The 25,284-nt window shown below is 45.8% G+C and overlaps 1 protein-coding gene across 1 annotated transcript in view; it reads left to right on the top strand.

The window, feature by feature from the left end:
- Positions 1–25,284, top strand: part of LOC146771977 (RNA helicase MOV-10-like) — a 177,730-nt gene that overhangs the window by 117,625 nt on the left and 34,821 nt on the right. Inside the window, exon 9 of the mRNA XM_085640275.1 lies at positions 22,881–23,002. Within this exon, the coding sequence (XP_085496401.1) occupies positions 22,881–23,002 (122 nt within the window). The remainder of the gene's footprint in view (positions 1–22,880; positions 23,003–25,284) is intronic.

Below are 25,284 nucleotides of genomic sequence, written 5' to 3'. Positions count from 1 at the left end.
ACCGGCAGCTATATGGCCTGACCAGGCGTCTGGATCACGGCCTAGTACTGCACCGCTACTAGTGCCCCGCGCCCAACAGGCTCATGACTCATGGAGCTCTGGCAGGGCCTGGACGTGATTCAATCTCTATTGCCAGAGGCAGTCTCGTGTGGGGCCGTTCAAGGACAGTTCCAGGCCTCCTGCGACTCACCGTCCCAGTTAGGGGTGCTTCAAGTCGTCTTTAGTAAGGTTCGCCCCAGTGCGATCCCAGTCGCCGCTCCCCGCAGTAGTTCACTAGGCCGGGACCTCTGCTCCCGGCCTTCTGGCACTTTTGCGTCCCAACGCAGGCCCTCCAGGCCTCAGCGCAGAGCAAGAGGGATCTGTGGGGGCTGGTAGACTGCGCACGTTCTCCGATTGCAGGCGATGTGCAGCCAAGGTATAGGTGCTCTCAGCGGGTCAGGTGCTCCTTAACGGGTCGGGTCGCTCCTCGGGGGGGGGGGGGGGGGATCGTCTCGTACCACAGCGGGGCTCAGGGCCACACTTAACTCGTGTCACCTTCCGGCACTCGTAGCTCCGCAGTTACACCACAGACCCGCCTCAAACTCGGTCGATTCAGCACCAGTTGGCTTCCGACACACAGAACGTCCTCGTTAGCCCTCGTTAAACCGAAAAGAACTGCCAGAATAGTGATAATAGTGAAGATTGTCTCATATCGTAGCGGAGCTCAACTAGCTCCAGGCCATCTTGTCGCGCCGGCAAGCTCCACCTAAAGTTACCTAAATCTGTGTTTGACACAAGACCAAAACCCCACATCTGGTAAGGGCTTGAAAGTCTCTCTTGGGTAATTCGGGCCCGTACAGTCAGCCACCAGCTACTCAATGTAATGGTGCCTATGTAACAGGGCATAATGACCAAACAGGTCAGGCACTAGGACCGGCCTGAGTGGGGACCAGGGCGGGTGGAAAGGGAGGAGCGGAGGGCTAGGAACGGCAGTTAGCCGTTAGCCCGGGGACGAGGAAGGAACTAATAAAGGAGCTGAGCAGTAAGAACCCTGTGTCCGTGTCTCTTCTTTCTACGGGGACTCGACAACTGGCGACGAAGGGCTTCGAGCTTGCGCGACGACAGAAGTGCCCACCGGGAGTCCACCCAGGCGGCAACAAATCCGGAGCTCGCCCCTCGTGTGGAGGCTAGAGCGTGAAGTCCAAAGAGCCAACCGGGAGTCCACCCCGGAGGCGACTGGCCCGGAGCTGCTCGCCCTGCGTGTGGGGCTGGGAGCGCGATGACAGAGGTGCCCACCGGGAGTCCACCCCGGCGGCAACAAATCCGGAGCTCGCTTCGCCTTTGGAGGCTAGAGCGTGACGTCCAAAGAGCATACCGGGAGCCCACCCCAGCGGCAATGGTGAAAAGTGCCCAAGAAAGAAGAAAATAACCTCACCTGGCGTGGTAGCGGTGCCCAAAGGCGGAGCCCCGGTGAGTGAAATCAAGCGCTGATGATCGCGGTGTCTCCGGTAATTCAAAAAACAAAATCTCGTTGCACACGAGATTCTTGCGGCGACCATTTTGAGGTCAGGTGCGAGATTTGCCCAATCCCCCTGTCAGGGACTATCGACGGCCATCTTTAAGTCAGGCAGATGTGCCAAACAGCAAACAAACATTGGTAAATGAAACGGAAGTAACAAACAAGCATTGGTAAATACAATAGAAGCAACAAACAAGCATTGGTAAATGCAACAGAAGTAACGAATAAGCATTGGCAAAGGAACCAGAAGTAGCAAACAAGCATTGGCAAGTGCAACAGAAGTAACAAACAAGCACTGGCGAGCGTAACGGAGAGCAAACAAAGTCTGTAAAAGCAATCAACAACAACAGTTGAACAATGCCCGACCCAGCTCCCACAAGCATGTTTGGAGCCTCATTCCTGCGCCGCCCCGAGCCCCTCATTCTTGAATCTGGTGGGGGCATGGGTCCGCGATGGCAAGAATGGATAGAAGATTTTGAGGACTTCATGAAAGCGTCCAAGGTGACGGACCTTGAAGAACAACTGTTTGCTCTCAAGAACCTGATTGGCAAGGAAGTTGGACGAATCATAAAAGAACTGCCTGCTGAGTCCTCTGGTGCCTATGACAAAGTCTACGAAGCACTAAATTGCAAGTTCCTACACAAAAGGAACATTGACTACGAGCGGTACACATTCAATCTGGCCGCGCAAGAGAAAGGTGAGCAAATGGGGGTGTTCGTCACACGTCTGAGACGACTGGCGAGATACTGTGATTTTGACAAGTTTTCAACTGAAGACGCCCTTCGGCTGAGAGTCATAGAAGGTTGCCTCTCGAACCACTGAGACGCAAATTGCTCAAGAGAAGCTACTCGCTGGAAGAGATTGAAGAGATGACGAGAGCAGATGAACAAGCCGATGAACATGCAAAGAAAATAGAAGCAGGGAAAGGTGAGAGATGGGAACAAGCATTCAGGATGCAGTCTCAGCAAATGCATGGAAGATCCCCACCACAGGTGAGCTCCTCCAGATCCAAGAAACATCACCACCAGTCAAGCAAAGGACACAAAGGCAGAACCCACACCAGGGAACGATCAGACAGACAACTCAAATTTTACAGATGCGGCTACGACTTCCCACATGCCGACGCATACCCAGCACTAGGACAACAATGCCGGAAGTGTGGTAAAGACAACCACTTTGAAAGCATGTGCGGGGCGGTACCCAAAGGAGATCAAAAGGGAAGGTACCGGCAACATCAGCCTTCAAGCAGTCGTCACCATGTCAGAGCAGTCCAGGATAGACGAGACTCATCCACTGGGTCGTCACAATCCAGCTGCCACTCTTGCAGGACATCTCAATCTCGACGGTCGTCATCAAGAGAATCACGATCCACATCACCCATCTATCAAGAGAGAAAGGAATATATTTATTGTGTAGCCGACCCTGATCGGCTGAAAGAATACCCGCGATTAGAATCCGAATTGGTGCTCACCCCACCAAGTTCGTGCTAGACAGTGGAGCATCACTAAACTACCTGCCCGTAACGGAATACCAACTAATGAAATCACCTCCCAAGCTGGATAACGCACATGTACGAGTATACACGTGGATGTCCAAAAAGCCACTGACGTGTCTTGGGAAATTTGCAACCGAACTGTTGTACCAAGATCGCTCAATATCAGCCTACATCCATGTCATCGAGGGGCCTGAGGCCGACTGCCTCCTGAGCCTGGCCACCGCAGAACTACTGAAACTGGTTGACATCCTATACCGAGTGGCTGACAAACCAGCTATCATCCAAAAGTTCCCCAAGCTCTTTCAAGGCCAAAAATGAAGGACTGCCAAATAAGACTGCACATAAATGAACAAATCACACCGGTAGCACAGCATCACCGGAAGATCCCGTTTCACCTGCAAGAAGCCGTGGAGAAGGAGCTCCAAGATCTACTGGAAGCAGATATCATAGAAAGAACAGATGGACCAACCCCATGGGTCTTCCCGGTGGTGGTAGTCCTGAAGAAAGGGGAAACCAGCCGAGTCCGCCTATGTGTGGACATGAGGGCACCCAACATGGCGATAGAGAGAGAGAGACATCCAGGCCCTCACATCAGTGACATGATCACTTCACTCAACGGAGCCAAGATATTTTCAAAACTAGATCTCAACAAAGGATACCACCAGCTAGAATTGCATGAAAGGTCAAGATATATCACGACATTCTCGACACACCTCGGGCTATTCAGATATAAAAGACTAAGTTTCGGAGTGTCATCAGCAGCGGAAATATTCCAAGAGGCAATCAGGAGAACAATACATCACATTCCACGTGTCCTAAACTACAGCGATAACATCCTCGTATATGGAGCAACGACTAAAGAACACGACAAAGCACTAGATCAGGTCTGTCATGCACTCATGGAAGCCAACCTCACACTCAACCAAGACAAGTGTGAATTTCACAAACCAACACTGAAATTTTTCAGCCACATATTCTCTGGAAGTGGCATGAAACCAGACCCAGAAAAGGTAGCAGCGCTAAACGACACACCAAGCCCAGATGACATGGGCGATGTACGATCATTCCTAGGTATGGCCAGCTACTGTTCCAGATATATACCTGACTACGCCACGTTAAGTTACCCTCTGAGGATGCTCACCAAGCAAGGACAACCTTTTCAGTGGTCCACCCAATGTGAAGGGGCGTTCAGAGAGATCAAAAGAACTGTTGAGTCGGCCAAAAATTTAGCTTACTTCAATCCAAAAAAAAAAAACGAGATAACAGTGGACGCCAGCCCCGTAGGACTAGGAGCCATCCTAGCACAATATGAGAGAGAAGAAGATCAGCGACACATAGTAGCATACGCCAGCAGAAGTCTAACAGACACGGAGAGAGCGTATTCACAGCCAGAAAAAGAAAGCCTGGCCGTTGTCTGGGCGTGTGAACACTTCCACATCTTCATCTTTGGGAAACACTTTACACTAGTGACTGACCATCACGCCTTGATCACAATTTTTGGAAACCCACGAGCAAAAATGCCACCAAGAATTGAGCGATGGGGCCTCCGGCTCCAGGAATACACCTACACCATCATTCACAAGCCAGGAAAAGCTGCAAACCCCGCAGACTACATGTCCCGACACCCCATCAGATCCAGCAAATCAGAACAATCAATTGCGGACGAATACATTCACTTCGTAGTAGACCAAGCGAGACCTCCGGCTGTTCCAATGGAAGCCATTTGTGAAGCGACGCAGACAGATGCCACCCTGCAAGAGGTGAAACGTCTGATTCAAACCAACAGCTGGAGACACACGCAAAGCAGTGAACAAAACGACCAAGAAATGGCGGCATTCAAACATGTCCACGACGAACTGTCAATAGCAGCAAATGGCCTCGTCCTACGAGACACCAGAATAGTGATCCCACGACAACTCAGACAAGGGGCCATCGATTTAGCACATGAAGGGCACCGGGGCATAGTAGCCACAAAAAGAGCACTCCGTGAAAGAGTCTGGTTTCCAACACTAGACCTGATGGTAGAGACAACCCTGAAAGACTGCCCGCAGTGTCAACTGGTGAGCCGTCCGGATCCTCCTGCACCACTACAAATGTCTCCACTACCGGAGGGTGTCTGGCAACACATTGCCATTGATTTCTTTGGGCCAATAAAATCGGGCTAATATGTCCTGGTCATCATGGACGAGTACTCCAGATTCCCCATCGCACAACTGTGCTCATCCACAAAAGCATCGAGTACCATACCGATACTAGAGGAGGTCTTTGCCGCATGGGGCATTCCCCTAGTGGTGAAGTCAGATAACGGGCCTCCATTCAATAGCCATGACTTTGCTGATTTTGCTCAACACCTCAACTTCAATCACAGCAAGATCACACCATTATGGCCTCAGGCCAACGGAATGGTTGAACGCTTCATGTCCACGATCAAGAAAGCCATTCAGCAAGCAGAACTCACCGGAAAGAGCCTTCAGATGGCACACAACGAGGTACTGCGAGCGTACCGAAACACGCCTCATTCCACCACAGGCAAATGTCCTGCCACTCTCATGCTGGGAAACCCAGTGCGCACCAGACTACCAATGATGACTATGGCAGCGAACGAACAGTATCCCGACTCTGACCATGAGGAGATGGCAGCCAGAGACAAGATAAAGAAAGAAAAGATGGACTATGCTGATGAACGACGACGTGCTACGTCCCCTCAAATACAAGAAGGAGACTGGGTGCTTGCACGACAAGAGCAGCCCCGGAAGACTGATAGCAAGTACCATGAGGTTCAGCTGAAGGTGATACAACAAAAAGGAACTATGATCACTGCATAGACCGACGGAAGAAGACTTACCAGGAACGTGACGCACTTTAAAAAGTGCGGACCCAACGTTAAGGAAATACTGACTGAACTGAAAATGGAGAAGAGAGAACCAGAGACACTGCCCCACCGCAGTCAGGCATTGATGGAAACGGCCGACGAGAACGAGCGTGACAATGCTGAACTCCAGTCACGCCCCAGAAGGGTCATCACAAAACCGTCTCGCCTTATTGAGGAACTTTAAAAAAAAAAAAAAGGGACAGTTGCTGTGTTGTTTATATTTTGCTTTCATTTACAGAGGGGGGAGATGTAATGGTGCCGATGTAACAGGGCATAATGACCAAACAGGTCAGGCACTAGGACCGGCCTGAGTGGGGACCAGGGCGGGTGGAAAGGGAGGAGCGGAGGGCTAGGAACGGCAGTTAGCCGTTAGCCCGGGGACGAGGAAGGAACTAATAAAGGAGCTGAGCAGTAAGAACCCTGTGTCCGTGTCTCTTCTTTCTACGGGGACTCGACACTTAAGGCTTCCTTTTTTGGTTTTTCTGTCGCAACTGCAATCCAGTGTAGCTCCTGGTTTCGCACTCGTCTCCAATCTCCAAATGTCGAACTCCTTGACTAACACTTAAAAACTCCAGTGGTACCGGACCCTATTTCGTCTGGTGGCCTAATAGACAGTAGCGGCTGGTGTTGTCGAAGAGTGGTGAGCCATTTGGTGGGGGAAGGGGTCACTGGACAACAAATGACAAAATCATTTTTGAAAAAATTGACTTACCTGCAGCCGGCCGCGGAGGAGCCACTGCTGCATATAGAACTATCCCCAACCTGCCCTCCAGGCTCAATTCTGTATTGAAATCTGGATTTATTCAGCTACGAGTGGCAGTGTTGGTATAGAAATCTTTCTACACACTATGCCACTTGCTCAGTTCCAGCCTGGCCTGAAAACCTTTTGGCAACATTGGGGAATGTCTCCCCTGCCCTTGGCTCCCATTGGAGTATCCTCTCTCGAGGCTGAGAATCTCAAGCCTGTTTATCTAAAGGAGAAGATGGCTCGTGCAAGAAACCATAGCCACTGCGTACTGCAAATAAATTGAGGGGCTTCATCATTTATTAAAACCAAAGAGGCCTGTGTCTTTCTGTTGAATTTCTGTTCCTTAAATGTCACATCATTATGGTACTAGAAAAGGAATGTTCCAGTCCACCTCCTCTGTGTAGAAAACTGTATAACACAAAGAAGGACTTGCAAACCTATGGAAACTGACCTCAAAGGCCTAGTTCCTCCCGGCTCCGGTTTATTTGAAGCTGAGAAAATATTTAAGGAAAGGTTCTCTCACTGTTGGTGTCCTAATGTACAAGCAGGGCTTATGTTTAACGTTTTTCATCCGAGCACACTACATTTGCTTAGCTATAAGGCATATATATGGGTTTACATGCCATCCAGGAATCTGTTTTAAATAAGCCACTGGGCCTGTAAGAAAAACATTTGTCACACTTTCCTGGACCTTTGCTTGGCACTTGCTGAACTACCCGTAGTTCAACATATTGCTCAATGATCTTGAAAGTCGCTACAAGATGTTCATACTCTGGATCCTTATGTATTATGGCAAAGCTCAGATGGACTGTGACCTTTGACTACTAGCTGTAAATGAAATTGTTGAACTGACAATCCTCTATTAAGGCACTTGATGTAGTTAAACATATTGCAAGCTGGGGGATTTGGAGAGGATAGGGCCTAACTGATAGGGAGGTCGACCTTGAAGCTGGGGAACCAGGTTCAAGTCTCGGCAGGGACGCTCAACATCCTGGGATTCTAGGCAAATCACCTAATCTTCCTGTGCCTAACAAAATATATATATATAGATATATATATATGAATGTGTCTGAATTTTTGCAACTGGTGCTCATGTAATTTACTCTGATACCTTCGGGTCCAGTCCGCGCTCTATAAAACAAAATGTAAAAAAAGAAATTGGAGTGTACTCTCCAAAGCTGACAAAGCTTGAAAAACTCTCTATGAACTGTCCAGTTTACCTGGGATGTGCATATCAAATATGCATCTCACTTTGACCCCCCCCCCCTCTAGCAACAGTAATCTATAGGGAAAACATTGTAGGTGGAATTTGGCATGATAGCAAATGAAATAGTTGGGAAAGTAAAAGTGGTGTAGCATCAAATTTGTTAGCATTCGGTTTAAGCCACTCTTTCCACGACCTGCCACCATATGCACCATAACAGATGTGTGGGTCTTTGGCAAATTAGTGGAACCCAAGACTGGTTTCATGGACAGTTCATGAGGAACCTTCAATGGATATTAAAAAGAGAAAGGTACAACGGGGAGCCCTGTTGAACTCTAAATTTGATGGCGACTAGGGAATAGTTGCAGTTCTTCAGTGTAACACTAAACAATCTTCCAGTATAGATCTAAACTACCTCAAGGGTGCCTTTGAAGTATTGATCTCTCACACACATACTGTAACTGGAAGGCATTGCGTGCAGTACCACAGACATGAGTGGCTGCTGTCAAGGAGTTTGGACTTTGACCCTCATAAGCGTTTCAGAATAATATGGGATTTAGGCTCAATAACTGAGGAACTAAACCGGTGATTTGTCCAGTAAAATAATACATTTACAGCCAGTGTGGCACACAGAAATACCACTTCACTTGCAAGCAAGCCAAAGCCTAGGAGTTGTTCTAGACCTAGGCTAATGTAGCCTGGTCCACTTCCAAAAAGTCCTCGACTGTGTTAATGTCATGTTACATGACAAAAGCAGGACAAAAGTTGGTTAACTACCTTTGAAAACAAAGTGATACTTCATTGTAGATTATATGTTCTTCACAGCCCTCAAGTCTCAAGGTAGATTTAATCAGGAAGACAGTTTTAGAAATAGCAGTATATAGAGAACAGACACCAAGCATCCGACTCTGAAGGCAGAGCATTTGGGTCTTTCGAAGCTTTTAACTCCCTGTGATTGAGGATATAATAAGGCTGTGAAACATAGTGCTTCTCGAGTTGTGGTGGAGCATACAATAAAGAGACTTATTCAATGCTTGATTAAAATTCAGCCATTGCTAATTACTCCTGCAGCATCCCTGTCTGTTATTTTGCACACCATGCCACCTCAGTTTGGGCCCAGTGTGGGAGAAGAACCCCAGTAATCTCTTGAACCTCAATATCATGTGAACATCTCATGAGTCAAATGAGTTATGTTAGTAATAAATTAATCAATCACTTCTAATCCAGTATGTAAGTAAAACACCTCTGTGTCTTATTTACATTGCAAACGTTGCCCTCTTTCACCAAAAAGATTATCCAAGGTTAGACTGTTCTGCATGACCATTGCTTTAATTGTTTTAATGTACTAATCTAAAGACCCTTCTGTAGCTACAGCAAGTCTGTATACTACTGTAACTAATATTCACATCATTCTTGGCTGCACCCATTGTAGGAGTAATTGCTCTTAAAATATTTAAAATCTCTCTCCAGAACTTCGTTTTACTCTCCACATTCTATGTTCTTCATCCACCTCCTCTATATGATACATTCTAGGAAAAACTAAAGCTAAAAAACATGAACCCACCTAATTTCCCAGCACGTTAAAATAAACAGTCTTTCCACAAACATAGAAGTTTCCTCTCATAACAGGTTCTCCTCCAGACAAAAGACCTCCTGTAGGAGAGTAGGATCTGCACTTATGTTGCCCTCACTTTTTTTCTGATATATACACTGGTTTCTGGCTATAGTCTGGCTGGGTCCCTGCTAATCAGGGCCCCAGTCTCTGTTCTCTCTAAACGACTTGGAGTGCATATTAGATGCACTAGTGATTGGTTACTGTGGTACCTTACGAGCCCCTAGTATACGGTTCCTTAGGTACCAAGGGCATAGGTACTTCACAGGCCTACCAGGGGCTGAAGCATGTATTAAGCCACCCCTGGGAAGCAGACTAAATCTGACACCTCAGGCCTGCTACTGCAGCCTGGGTGAGGTAGTGTTGGCACTCCTCACAGAGGTATAGGTTCCTATATCTCATCATACACACACACATAAACCTATCAGTCACCCCTATGGCAGGCCATATCAATCCTGATGGCAGGGTGCTTGGTTTACAATGTGAGGGGGTGCCTCTGCCTGAGCAGGGCCCCTCTGCAGCTGGCAGGGTCTATTCCCTGTGGCTGTTTGTGGATGCGGTTAAACCATATACTCTTAAGTGCATTATAACCTCCCGGTTAATGCTAACTTTGGAACGACTGCATCAAAACATGTTGTGTTTGGTGTCAAACATCTTGGAATCATACCCCCACACCAGTAACTGGTGAGGGAGTATGATCCCACCCTTCTAGAGGGGATGACATGTACCTACTGTGGTAACACGGTAGAAATCTGAAAGAGCCCTGGCATCACAAAATGGATGCCACCAGCACAGACACCGGGCTGCCCTCCTGCTGCTGACCGAAACTCACAGTGGAGGAAGCCCAACAATAGGCATCCTGTCACAGGGAGGTGTCACCACCTTCCAGTCAGGATTTAGTGTATTGGAGCTGGGTGGGTGCACACTTAGAGTGCTTTGAAGTCCTGCACTGGGGGAGCAGTAGGCTCCTCTGTGCATTTGCCAGCTCAAACCGGTTCAGGGGCTACCAGCCCCTGCTCTGGTGCAAAACTGGACAAAGGGAAGTTGGTGTAACCACCCACCCCCCTGGCCCTCTTAGAGGAGTGGTCATAGAGCTAGTCCCTCCCTTTCTTTTACTAAAAGATAGGTACACCTTGCCATTACAAGTTAGATAACCCTGAATGACGCTTTACAAGAAGAATCCTGGCCCTTTGACGTTCCACTACCTTTGGAAGATGGAAGAAACTCCCTTGGAGTCAAGCACTGACTCCCCTGCTTGGCAGGCACCAAAACTTGAAACAACGGTTGCCAACTTTCCCGCTCCCGCCGGAGTCCGAAGTCCCTGCAACCCCAGAAGCAGATTTCCTGACCCCTCATCAGCCATTTTGAGTCCCCAGCGAAGCTGTGGTGTCTGGACCCCACGAGTGACGAGGAACTGCAATACCTGGGAACCGTGCACTATTGTCGAGTGCAACCCCTTCACGACGTTCAACGAACTTGTGCTTTGGAACATTTGTGGCCCAAGCCTCCAGTAGGTTTTGCAGCGAAAATCGGAGGCCTACCCCGTCCTGAGTGACCGTGTGCTCCTGTGAAGCATTTCCTCAAGAGGCGTCTTTGCGATCTCTTGCCCGTTGGCTTGTGGGTCCCCTGAAGACTTTCTTATCGACTAAAAGGGCTCCCCTAGTTGCTCCAGGCCTGCCCTCACTTACCCTCGCTGGGTGAGTCCCTCAGACCTTGCTGGTCTGCACCATCGACTTTCTTCACTCCACACAAGACTTGCTGTTGCCAAGGCTTGTTGGCTCCAATGCGGTTACCAACACCGCAGTCAGCTGCAGACATTATGGGACACTCCGAATCCAGCTGCTGGTTATCGTCGATCTCTCCTGGACCTCGTGAGGGAAGAGTCAAAACACCATCGACGACCTGAAATCACCCGACATCCGTGGGCATCCATCTTCCTGGCCCGAGTCACTGGCAAGTGACTGTGAACACTGTCCCTTCAATTTTCAGGTCTTCTACATCTTGAATCCAGGCTTGGATTCCACCGGACACTTCTTCAGTCGCCACAAGCAGCAAGTCTTCTTTGGTCTCCATAGAAAACAGCGACGCGACCCGACACCAAAAGGCACCTATGCACCCGGCTTCCCTGGGTGAGGTAACTCGTGCACTCCGGTGCCCTAGTGTGTGTTGGCCCTCGAATTACTTACCTTGTAAGTGGCTTGCTTGTAGACTTCCTCGAAGTACCCTAAAACTTTAAAAATCAAACCGCGACTTGCTCCATTGTAATCAATAGGGAACCCGCGGCTGTGTTCTCACACTGCAGGCGTCTCCCGTGGGTCTGTTACTTACCTGCTATCACTGCAGTCGTGAAGCCCCAGCGATTCTACAGGCCCTAGGCCTTGTCATTCTGCAAGTCGACTTACCTAAACCTCTTTTTTAGTATATGGTCTGGTACGCCCCTAGGCCATATTTTTGCTTAATTTATTGTGAACCGTTGATATTTGAATGTGTTCCTGGCTTCTAATCTCATAAAGAGATTAGTAGAGTGTGTCTAGAAATAAATACATATATATTTGATATATATACCTGTGTGGTGTCCTTTCATTTGGTAATTCAAGAGATTATAAGGTAAAACAAGCTGCTTTACATTCCTCTGAGACTTAGCCTGAAGGCTGCTCTCCACAGCTACCACTAGGATAGCTTTCTTTAAAAGGTTGTCTTAAACCTATCTACCATAAGAGTCGAATTGGACTGGTGCAAGGTGGCCACTAGAACTAGTGACCAGCATATGGCTGGCCAACTTCTCACACCTCCACATCTAAGATTTTTCACACATACAAATTCCACTTTCTCTTCTTCCCTAGGGTTACGCCTTTCCATACACATCTCCTTTTTCTTTCCTGATCCACCTCCAACATAGGATGTAAGCCTGAGCATCTAAATTCCTTTATTTCTTCCAAGCAATCTTCTTCCCTTCTAGATTTCTCACTATTACTCCTTTCTCACTATATTCTCTGATATAGTCATTCTCTTTATTACCCAATGGACACAAATAGTCTCTATTTAAATTAGTATTTTCTGTTTTGTGCAATCACACTCAAATACTAACTATATTTACCCCTTCCGTTATTCTAATCAGTAAATAAGTTCTCTAAAGACATGTTGAAATCAGTCTGTCAACGAGAAATACATTCTTTATTAAAAATTGGTATGAAATATTACAAGAAAATGAGTATGAAATCTCTAATTATATGTATGTCGAACCCTCCCTAGCTGATGTGGGACGGTAAGTACATATGTAGCACTTGCTCATTTTCATGGTCTGCATACCCCCTAATCATTTTAGAATACATATTAGCCTTAAAACCACTAATAAATGCTCTTCATGTATTGGGATCATTTGTTTCAACTCTTTATGATTAGTTTTAACTTCAACATTTCTAATTATATATATATATATATATATATACAAACTGGGGGTGCGCAGCTTCAAGATGTCCACTGAATCAATGAAAGTAGGAAAATAACTTCTTTATTCAAAACATTTTCTCATAAAAAGCCGATTGGTGAGGAGGGCGGACAGTCACTTTCGTTCTCAATAGAGGAACCCCTTCCCTTTTGACCTATCAACCTGTGTGGTCGTGGTGCAATTCACTTTGTCACAAGAGGATTTATTCAAAATGAATCCCTGTACGGCTGGATCCCCTCCCCTTTTTGCAACCAGAATTGGATTTGAAGTCGTTGACGGGCATATTTAGCCTACATTCAGTCGCTGATTTGTCGTGGCGGGGGCTTTCCACCACTAACAGACCTCGTCTTCACATATACCTGATGGACGTTGCTTCTTTTCCATCCAGGTTCAGACAGGAGCTTACTGTTCACTGGAAAGGGTCACCGATTTCAACAGCTGCATACTTTACCTATGGTTGCGGATATATCTGCACTACAAGTGTACTCAGATTTGTGACACTTTTTGCTTGCCCTGAAGAAGTTCCCGCTATGGGGATGAAACACGTTGGCTGGATTGTGTAAAAATCAATTGACTTTTTATGAGAATTTTTTTTGAATAAAGAAGTTATTTTCCTACTTTTATTGATTCAGTGAACTTACTGAAGCTGCGCACCCCCAATTTGTTATATGACTATTTGATCTGGAGCACAGTGACGCCACTAAACTGCTGGCGTAGGGGTAGTTTGCACCTGGTGGTACCTAATTGGGACAGAACCAATCTGCTATTCATGAAATAACTATATTCTGGGCTGTTTCAGATGATGATGCAGATACATCACAGTTATAGATACACTTACTGAGAACTCAACAGGTCTATTCAGATAACCCCCGTCCACTCTTTTTGTGTTATATATCTACATCTGTATTTGGTCCTGATGAAGGTGGTATAACTTCCCACCGAAATGTGCGTAGACCATTTCCAGACATTTGGGAATCCTACCAGAGACACAGATAAAAGAAGAGTTGATGAGATGGATAATGAAATTATCAAGTGTCTTTGTAGAAGTCAAACCCATACAGGATCCCATATATGCTTTGTATTCTATTGTCACTTTTAAGTTGTATGTATGTATGATAGTATGGTTGAACAGGTTGATAGGTAAGAATGTAGGTATGATGGTTGTTTGTGGGGTTATTTATGATTTTGTGATTTGTACTTCAAATGTGCATAATTTATGTGAATTTGTAATATATGTATGTTTTTATATGATGATTTGATGACCTTAGGAGCACAAAAAAAGAGAACAAAAATATACATAAAAGAGAAAAAATATATCTTTAATAAACAAAATAATGTATCAAATAAGCACATGTGATAAGATTTTGTATATGGGGAACATGTCTTGCGCATGAGCTTTTGGCGAATATTGTAATTAGATAGGTCAGTATAGAGGTTTTTCTTTCAATTTTGTGTTACTGGCTGTATGTCGTACATGATTTGTCTAAGAAAATCTAGCTTTTTAATATTTAAGGTGCCTTCCAGTGGAAATTGTAAAACCTCATTATATGCTGTATATATATTCCACTCAGAGATCCAGATGCATGTGTAGTACCCGACCTCCACCAAAATGTCATATGCTGCCATTGCTTCGCTCTGCAATTTCTGACTCTCTTTAGATATATCGCCTTGTGATTTAGGTTTTGGAAATACACCACCAATGTTTCACACTAAATAAACAAAAAACAAACTCAAAACGACAATAAATCACTGTAAACAAACTTAGCGGACAACAGCAAATAACAGCTCAGCTCTGTCAAAGGTCCACCTATCGCAACCTGACTCTATCAGCAACCAACCAATTAGAATGTGGCTTTGTGATTGTCTCACCAGTACCAGAGTGGCTCCCTGGCTGAACAACTAGTCACAGCATGACTTCTTTTTGAATATTAAAAGAATTATTCAATACTTTAAACAATTTAAAAATCAATTAATCGTTTGTTTACCCTACAAAGGAATAAAAGTAATTATTTTAAGTAAAAGAACTCAATCACCAACCATAGAAGTTCAAATACGAACAATAGGAAACAACCAACTGAAGTTCTCACCAGGCAAACCCTGACCAGCAGAAATATGCCTCGGAGTCTATATTCCTCCCCTGTGCACCCACGGTTAGCGCATTAATTCAAAATACATTTTCAATCCTTAAAAGAAAAAAACCTAAATTGTTCATTCACAAACCCTATTGATGTGCAATCGGTGCATCGCTCTACACACTATGGTACAGACAAATAATCAATATCTCAGTCTTGAATTTTTGACTAATCCGACAACCAACTCCAATCTTCAAATCGGTTTACAAATGTGAATAATATTGTAATCAGTCCAAAGTTGAGCCCAAGATCATCATCACATATCCAAATAGTTCAACACAGAAATCCATAATCCCAACTCATACTTCAAAATACATTCAGAAACCTAGTTTGTCCCTATTCATATTTACACTCAAAATGTGTTCAGCAACACACAGCCAATACAGCTAGTCACTTCCCAGGATGGTCCAACACCCGAAAACTAGCATATTTCCAAAATGTATTTTCTTATTTGATCTGTGGATTAAAGGCACACAACTTCAAAAATCTTTCAGGGGACCCCTTAAAGAGGAGCTGCTCTTAAGATAACCATCCTCTGCTAGCACATTTGTGAGAGTTGAACCCCAATAATCTCCTGAACCCCAATATCATGTTAACCCCTAAATTTACCTTGCGCTGTGCAGAGATGTGAATCTTTTCCATGATCTAACAGTAAGAGACTACCCTCCCCATCGATGACACAAATTTAGCAGAGTACATTCAAATTAGAAACTGGGACCACTCAAGAACTGAGTTTGAGATCAAAATTAAGTTTTAAAAGATTTCATGCAAAATTGTTAATGCATACATTACAGAGAAAATACATAATTTACCATGAAGACTCGGATAGAGAAAACAATTATAAATTATAGTAGAATCCCTAGTTAGGCAATTAAATCCCCCTAAACTCATAAAGAGTCCTGACAGTATCCTAAGTGATAAAAGGCTCAAAATAAGCGGAAACTGCAAATTCAGCATGGTATCATCATGGTTGCATCACATTGTTAACCCTTAAATTTACCTTGCGCTGTGCAGAGATGTGAATCTTTTCCATGATCTAACAGTAAGAGACTACCCTCCCCATCGATGACACAAATTTAGCAGAGTACAGTCAAATTAGAAACTGGGACCACTCAAGAACTGAGTTTGAGATCAAAATTAAGTTTTAAAAGATTTCATGCAAAATTGTTAATACATACAATACAGAGAAAATACATAATTTACCATGAAGACTCGGATAGAGAAAACAATTATAAATTATAGTAGAATCCCTAGTTAGGCAATTAAATCCCCCTAAACTCATAAAGAGTCCTGACAGTATCCTAAGTGACAAAAGGCTCAAAATAAGCGGAAACTGCAAATTCAGCATGGTATCATCATGGTTGCATCACATTGGCAAATCAAAAACAACTTTGTAATTGTAAGATTTTTAGCACTAACTAATTTCTTAAGGTAAGAGGAATTGTCTGCCTGTGTCCTTAGCAATAGCACTCTGGAGATGTAAAACATAATATGAAAGATTTTTAAAACAATAGCTCATAGGCTTATGATGTTCTGCATGCTAATTTTAAGCAGCAATCCTTGAAAAAGTTTCATTCACAATACATGCTTTCTAATACCACAGCTTCTTTACTTCATCTATGTTTCCGCTGACACTGTGAGGAGCTAATACTCACAGTGGATCACTGATGGGAAGCGGGGAAGGATCAGGTGGAGGATTAGGGGAACTCCTGAAACTGCATCCATTTAAAATTCATGGATGGTGTCGCACACAAAAAGGTAAAAGACACACAATTGATGGACGGAATGCAGAACAAATCAAAACATTCACCCCCAGTCAAGAGACCTGGGTTAAATCCATCATTCTTTTGCTCACCATGCTACCCCAGTTTAGACCTGGCCATATGCAAATCAGTCTTGACCCTGTGCCTCATGGGAACAGTCCAGCCCGAACGGCCAAGTCAGGTCCTGCCTGGACCGGAAACAAGCATCCTAGGACCGGTTTCGGGTTTTCACCCCTCTTCAGCCAGGATAGCTTGATTCCAGTGGCACAGTGAGCCCAGGACCCACGTCTGAGCATACCTGGCGCACTTAGGGCGAGAAAGCAAAAGACATACAATTGATGGACGGAATGCAGAACAAATCAAAACATTCAACCCCAGTCAAGAGATGTGGTTTAAATCCATCATTATTTTGCTCACCATGCCACCCCAGATTAGACCTGGCCATATGCAATGAGTCTTGACCCTGCGCCTCATGGGAACAGTCCAGCCCGAACTGCCAAGCCAGGTCCTCCCTGGACCGGAAGCAAGCATCCTAGGACCGGGTTCGGGGTTTCACCCATCTTCTGCGGAAATGTGCCTAAAAGTGGTCACCGTCTTGTCCACGGGTCCAGAGACCAACAAAATAGAGATTGGCACTGGAGTTGGAATAAATAACAAGTTTATTACTCACTCATAAGTGGGACCACATCCACACAGCACTCAAGTGCTGCAGGAGGTAGTACACTAAATGCACAAACCATGTCCCTTTTATACCAGTTTTCTGCAATGTAAGCATGTGAACAGAAATGGGAAGAACAAGTTTTAGAAATAGTTATCAGCAAACTAGGGCAGATGAAGAACTACGTGGTCAGCAAAGTGGGAGGGGGAGCAGGAATGCTTATGGCAGCAGTAAATGGTCGACAGTTAACATCTGAGACCAGGTGCACTGGCAGCTACAAACCCTCAGCACGTACATTGCTTTAGCTGAGTCAGGAAGTCAACTAAAATAGATAACACAAGCAGAGTTAAAAGGCGAGCTGCAGAGGATGGGAGAATTATGAAGGAAACTAAATGGACACCACAGCCAAAATGGCTGCCACTTACGCTAAGTAAAATATTACACATTTCCACAGATGACCCTTTTAGCATAAGCTAAGACATTTTCTTATGCTTTTAAAGGGGTACAATAAACATCATGTAAATCAATTAACATCATAGCGCTGACTTCTCGGTCTATTGCTGAACCGGCATTTACATTTTGGACTTTCCTTTTAGATGGTAGACAAGTAGTACAAGTGGAAATACAGAGGGAACAAAGCATTGCCCCGCATTGGATACAGAAGAGAATTGCAATAATTATGATCAAGGCCAATAATATTTTCAAACCCCACACAGAAAATATGCTCCAGAACCATCCAGCCCAAGTCCATGTTCCTGAGTCTTGATGCATCTCAGTAGCTATTTTGTGTAGTTTGGAGATGACGCCTATACAGAAGGTGAATTGTCCGGTGTGAAGACACAACAGCTGGATCCGATGATAGAGCATGCTTCAACTCGATCAGCCAGAATAGCATCTAGAACAAGTCTATTCTGCAAAGCAACCATACGGATCAATGCTTGTTCTTCTGTCATGTTCCCTAAGGCCGCAGTTGTCGGATTGATCACTGCTTCCATTGTACGGGTGAGGCGACGGACCAGCTTACTGTTCTGTACTGGGCCAACAAAGAAGACGAATCCTCTATTAAAGTCTATATTGTTCCCATGTGGTCTCTGTCTGTTCGACTACAGAGACATCGATTGCACGTTTTCCCTTACCACCAGCATGGTGATCGAACAATTGCAACTCTTGATGGTAGGTTGGGGGAGCCAAAAACACAGGTGGTAGGAGGAAGGCTATGTAACGGCTACCAGACCAGCCTGAAGGTCGGAAGTTGTATGCCTTAATTCCACAAACAAAATAAAAGTGTGACGTGATGCAAGCAGGCTGCTTCGGCCTCTCGTAGACATCTGCAACACTATAGTACAGTTACTGTGGCCCACTGCCATATCGCCTGTACTTTGTTGCCATGACCACTGGCCGCCTTTGTGTACAGAGATAACAAGGGGTCCATTTCTTTTAGCCGACCTTGAATTTGGATACACATAGTTTGTTGCTGCTCTTCCTTTACTATATTCTTTTATTTCTAAAGCAGTACCTTTTGCTTGTGTGTCCCCATCTTCGTTGGGGTAACAGACTTTGTTCATTAGAGGCATATAGAAGTTTGAACCAAGCTGGGCATGAGCCATTGTGAGAGAAAGGAGGCTGTGACAACGGGATTACTTTTATGTTGTGATGAGGAAGAATCTTGCCACAAACCCAACAGTTAGTAGCATTGCTTAGTTGGTGTTTCTGATGCAACATTTGAAGAAATGATTTGTTTCTCAGATTTTGCTGGTATCCCTGTTCATGTTGCAGCAAATCAAAATGATGGTGCTCTTTTGCAGCAAGTGATGTAACAGTAATGTTAAGTAAGGAGGCTCCAGGCATTACTTCCTCCACTACCCACATTACAGTGGCGATGATGGCAGCAGTCAAAGTCAGACCAAAGATGCAGATTGTACACCCGTTGCACGTTGTCGCAGCGATCTCCTTCTTAGGCGAGCTCATTTTCATCCGCAAACAACAAAATAGGTGATGCCCTAAAGTCCTGGGCAGGCTTTGGTTTCTTCACTAACGTTGAGACGAGAAGTCACTAAAAGGCATACCCCCCTTTGCAGTCAGTCTTTAACCACCCAGGACAGTGGCTCAAACAGTCTCTTTTTGCGATGAAATGTCTTTCTTCCTGGAACGAAGCAGATATCTAGATGTACCATGGAACGTGTGGTCCGGGAAGACTTCCTCAGGTCTTTTAGGTGACACAGCTCGTCCTCTCTCGGTGACCAAAATGTCGCAATGATCTGTCAGCACAGCAGGGCTCACAAAGGGAGAGCTTCCCGCACCTGCTGATAAATAGAAGACAAGCTGTCAGTTAACTGGGACAGATAGTCACTCATCAACATGTCTGGGGTACCTAATACTGGTGCAGAACAAAGGGCGTGGCGTAACTGTTTTAAGGCGCTCTGGCACTCATCAGTCCATGGTAGGGGCATTGGAGTGTCTTTAATCAAAAGGGCCCACAAAGTTTTAATAATGTGCGAAAAACTGCCTACAAAAAGAAGTGAGGCCAATCAGTGCACGAACATCCTTCTGAGTGCGGGGTACAGGAGTGTCTAGAATGGTTTGAATACGGTCTGGTGTGAGTGCACGTCGCTCCTTAGACAGGAGGTGATCTAAATAGGTAACCTGCTGTCTACAATATTGCAATTTCTTTCGTGAGACTTTGTGATGATGGGAGGCAAGAAATGATAACAATATCAGTGCTCCTTCTTCACACTAGGTAAGGACGCCAGAGCTGCATCCTCATTGATAAGACAGGCTCTCTCAACCATTGGATAATTGTTATTTAAAATAACACGCACACCTTCCGGAGAACGTTTTGTAGCACGAAAATATTTAAGCATATCGATACCCACAATGTTGTCCGGCGTGTTAGGGGAAAGCAAGAATGGACATGCTGCAGTGAATTTGTCAAGTCCGAATTCAAGTGGCTGTGAAAACGGGCTAGGTGTAGGTGTCCCATTGAATCCTATCGATGTTATCATTGTGCCGGACAGGGGAGCCCTAGGAACCAATTTTTTAGACCGAGCACTACGGGTAGCCCCTGTATAAACCAGAAACCGATCAGTAGATCCCAAGACGTTTGCATCAACATAAGCACCCATTTGATCTACTGGCCCCTCAACCGGTTCCTTACCCCATCCTAGGCATCCCGATGCATAATCGGAATCTGCAAGGGCATCAGCAGAATAATCAGACATTTGATATTGATTTCGTCTATCAAAAGTATTAGAGTAATTTGGTCCTTGTTCAACTGCTTCAAATCTGGGGCAAGCTCCTGTACCTCCCCTGCTTCCTGAATTCCCTGGGTGTCCTCTCATACTTCCCTTTCCCCGCTGGTACTGCTGACCTCGCAGAAGAGGGCCCTCAGAACACCAATGCCCAGTCTCTTTACAATAAGCACACTGATCAGGGGACAAATTTGCTCAAGGGAGAGGGGGCACCCCAGGTGTATACATTGCACGTCCGCCTCTTCCACCTCCCCTAAATGGTGGACCATATACTTGAGCCAACATAACTTTTGTCTTTAATTCCTTAACCTTCTTATGCTCCCTGCCTGTCGCTTCCTGTTCCTGTCATTCATAATATTGGGCCATAGTCAAAAGGGAAACTGGGGAAGATGTAGTCCAAGAACTCTTGCTGGCCTTTAAGCGACTAGCTATTTCCGGGTAACATACTGGCGACAAATTTGTCAACAAACAAATGCTTACCCGTATCATCGGCCAATGACTGACCACTAAAATCATGGTGGACTTCCTTTAAGTTGAATGTTAAAAAAGCTCACCTGGACCATTACCACCAAGAATCCCCAGCCTAGAGTACTACCAGTGGAGTTTTAAGGGTTTGTCCAAGTGGATTGTGAGAATTGAAGTCCCAAACTTTGAGGACCATCTTGGTGCTTCCAGATCCTTGGACTACGTTTTGGGAACTATGGGACCCTCAACGAAACTTTAGAAAAATGTTCCAGAAGTTTGAAAACGTTTGGAGCAACTTTGAAAAAAAACTCCATAAGTGGACCAACTTTACCTGGCCAGCCAAGCCGTCAACCCTCAATCGCAAGCCGGCCTGCCCACGAGGTTCGTCCTGCTGAAAAGCTCCGTAGGTCCGACTTCCAGAGTTTGAGCAGGAGTTGGTAGAAACCTAAGCTGGCAAACTGTCACTGAATCCGGCCTGGTAAAGAGCATCGAGGGACCCCAGGACAAAAAGCTCAGTGAAAATGTATAAATCTGAACGTAGAAAGGTGACCAGGACCAACCGCAAGAGTCAAGCCACCCACCTTCAACTGTGAGCTGGCCTGGATCTCTGGTTTGTCCCGCTGGAAGGCTCCGTAGGTCTGACTTCCATAAGTTTGGCCGGGAGCTCATTGCAAGGCAAGCCAGCGGGCGAACCCTCACCGAATCCGGACTGGCTGAGAGCTTCGAGGGACCCCAAGAAGAAAAGCTTCAGAAAAGTTTCTAAGTCAGAAGGTTAAAACTTTGACTGAGGCCTACCGCGAGGGGTAGCCGTGCAGGACTCCATTGCGGTTGGCCTGAAACTTTGACCTTGTCTCGGTCCAGCACGACTAGTTGTCCCAATCGGCGCTATATGTTTCTATATGCTATACAGTTCGAAATCTTTAAAAATTCCTATCTCCATTTCCCTACATTGTATTTTGTCATGTTTGGTGTCATTTTGAAGACTACAATATTACCTATTTTTATAAATTGGTTTTGGATTTTTATTGTGTTGTCTTAATTGTTTACTGAATTGGTGTTTTTAAATGCTTTACATTCCTGTCTTTGAAGTTCAGCCTCCCTGCTCGCAGTCAAGCTACCAAGGGTTGAGCATGGGAATCCTTTTCTGAGACCTATTTTGAGCCCTTTATTGTTTCAGTGGCATTAATAATTCACTTTCTAATAGCGGTTCTAGCGGATGGCACATTGCACCGTCCCCTGTAGGACCGCTAAAGTCGTAATAAGGCCCTTAATCTTTAAACACAACTACTATATCACCCAGATGAACACCATGCAGCATGGAAATGGTCTTTGAGAGACATAGATCTTTGATTCTTCAAGTAACATTCAAATTGACTAGGTCTTTTGTTGATGATGATCAAACTTTTTATGAAATCACTGAGTATAAAACGTTGGTGCTCTAACACGTTTGCTTACAGACTACATAAGTCAATACCTATATATTGGTATGAAAGATTAACATGAAGCGTGGTTTTTATTGTTCATTATAGGCAATGCATATATTCTACTTGCAGTTGAGCAAAACAGAGCTTTTCTGGTGTATGATGGCTCTCATAAGTGGGGTTGTATTATGTAGCCAGTTTTTTTGCATGTTCCTGGCAGCGATCAGAGTACTGTAAATGAGTGGACTTCTCTTGTGTAGCAATGCCTGGAACTTGTGTTGGTTGTATCACATATCTTGAATCTTTTCTTCAACAGATTTCTTAAGTACTGTAGCGATAAAGGAGGTTACACTGGGTTCCCATACCAGGAAGATGACATGGCAGAGGATGATCTTGCAGAACGATTGAGTGCTCTCAATTTAAATACAGAGCCACCAGGTAAAACCTAGTACGTTGTAACATAGTAAACATGCCATCATGTTATTTCATACTGAAGTATTGACTCTTGGTTAACTAACCTCGTTACCTGCCCAGTATCAATAGAGGAGAATTTCACATTGAATTTAAATGGGAGCTGTTTCCATTTTTGGTGTGTACCTAAACTAATAGAGAGTAACCCTTCAAACGAACAAAGGGAACTGGGTTCAAATAACCGGAAAAAAAACTATTGTCCCTCATGTGCTTATTCATTCAATATTGTGGAACACCCCTATTGTTCTATTATCACATTCATGCATACATACTCAATATGCATAAAACCTGTTTTTTGCAAAAGATGTCTCCTCCTTTATTAAAAAATGTTCCTTTTATATTCATGTAACGCTGAATCACAATAATTGATATGTTCGAGGCATATGAGCTGCAGATTACACACTTGTGCATAGATTGCCATCTGGTGTTGGGCCCGGATGTTTGCAGTTTGTTTTTCCTCTTGGAAAGTCTTTGGAAGTCACGAGGTCGGTGACTCCTCCTTTGGATCGTATTGCAAATGGGCTTCGGCTCCATCCTCAGATTGTTTTTTTTCCGCCATCGCGCTCGGATGTAATCTTCGCGCTCCGGTTCCGAACAGCTTCCAGTTCAACGATCGACGCGCAATCCACACCCCAAACCGTGGTATGGTTTCGATCGCGATCTCCCCCACTCTACTTCTCATCGGCACAGACCTTCGGTTCCGGTCGTCAACGGCGGCCTTCGGGCCTCTCCAAGTTCCGGTTCTGGCTAATGGAAAGGACTCCATTTAAAAAGTGCCCTCGATGTGGGTCCAAATTTCCCCACACCGATCTCCACGAGGTATGCAACCTCTGCCTCTCCCCTGAACACGAGGCTCGAGACTGTCTGACGTGTAAGTCCTTCCGGTCCAAAAAGACTATTCGGGACCGAAGAGCCAGAAGAACTATGGCGCACTCCTCGACGACGATTCCGGACGTCATCTTCGGAGAAGGCATCGACGCTCCAGAGCATTACACCGACGAGGGCCTCGTCAGCGCTTCCGAAGCCGACGACTCAGATGTGGAGGACATCACCCCGGCCAGAGGGTCGTGAGTACTGATCCCCCTCCCCCCCCACACCCCTGCCGGCACCGAAAAAGGCTCCGGTCACACCTTCGCCTCCGGGCCTAAGCAAGACCAAGGACACTGCTTCCAACACTGCACCTTCGGGCCCGGTAAAGAAGCCAAGCAAGCCTTCCGGCGGCACGGGCTCGAGCCAGCCTATCGTCGGTGCCGATAACACGCTTCGGCACCGAAAAAGAAGCCGACTTCCATATCGACACCGAGCCCCGCACCGAAGCACCCGGGGTCGAAACCCAGCTCTTCGGCACCGACACCACCTTCGGTGCCGACCAAAGCACACAAGGCCACCGACACTTCGAGGCCGAAACCCATCTCGGCGCCGACCAAGCGTCCGGATGTTCCCAAACCGGTTTCCAAACAACAAACCGGCACAGAAAAGCCTAAAAAGCTAACGGCCCGACGCCTCCGGCACCGACGGACCGACCAGCCTCACCGGACTTATTTACACCGGATCCCTTGCAAAAAACACTCACCAAGGATCCAAAAACTGGACATTTTACACTCTCTACCAAAAAGAGACATTTGGAGAAGCCTGCTCCACCTCCAAAGAGGAAGGACTCTGCTACCTCTCCGTTCAGAATACCTTCCACACCTCTTCCAACTCCTCCACCTTCCCCACCTCCGCCTTCTCCACCCCAACCTCATCGTTCTCCCACCCCTTCTCCACACGATGATGATCATGGGGACCCATATGATAACATAGGGGGATGTGCCCCAGGACCTACCCACAGGGGACCCCACCCCTACAGGATCCCCAGACCCATGGGACGATTACAATATCCCGGATATCCCCAACGTCCCACAAGATGATCTTTTCCCCTCCAGACCATCTCCACCGGAAGACTCATTGGGGTTCCACCATCTACTGCAAAGGCCGGCACTCTATCACGGGGTAGACTTGCATACCGACCCCGTGGAGGAAGATTTCCTCCTCGACACATTCGACACCACACATAGGTCTACCTCCATATTACCTATGCTCAAAGGAGTGGTAAAGCATGCGGCAGAAGTTTTTAAGGACCCAGTTAGGGCCAGGGTCATTAACCGGCGCATCGAGAAAAAATACAAAGCTGCCCCCACAGATCCCTCCTACATCAGAGGGCCAGCGGCACTAGATTCTCTAGTGGTATCCACTGTCCGTAAACGGGC

This window comes from Triturus cristatus, unplaced genomic scaffold (assembly GCF_964204655.1).
Source record: "Triturus cristatus unplaced genomic scaffold, aTriCri1.1 SCAFFOLD_168, whole genome shotgun sequence".
Taxonomy (NCBI): Eukaryota; Metazoa; Chordata; class Amphibia; order Caudata; family Salamandridae; genus Triturus; species Triturus cristatus.
This window is presented reverse-complemented; position numbering and strand designations above follow the sequence as displayed.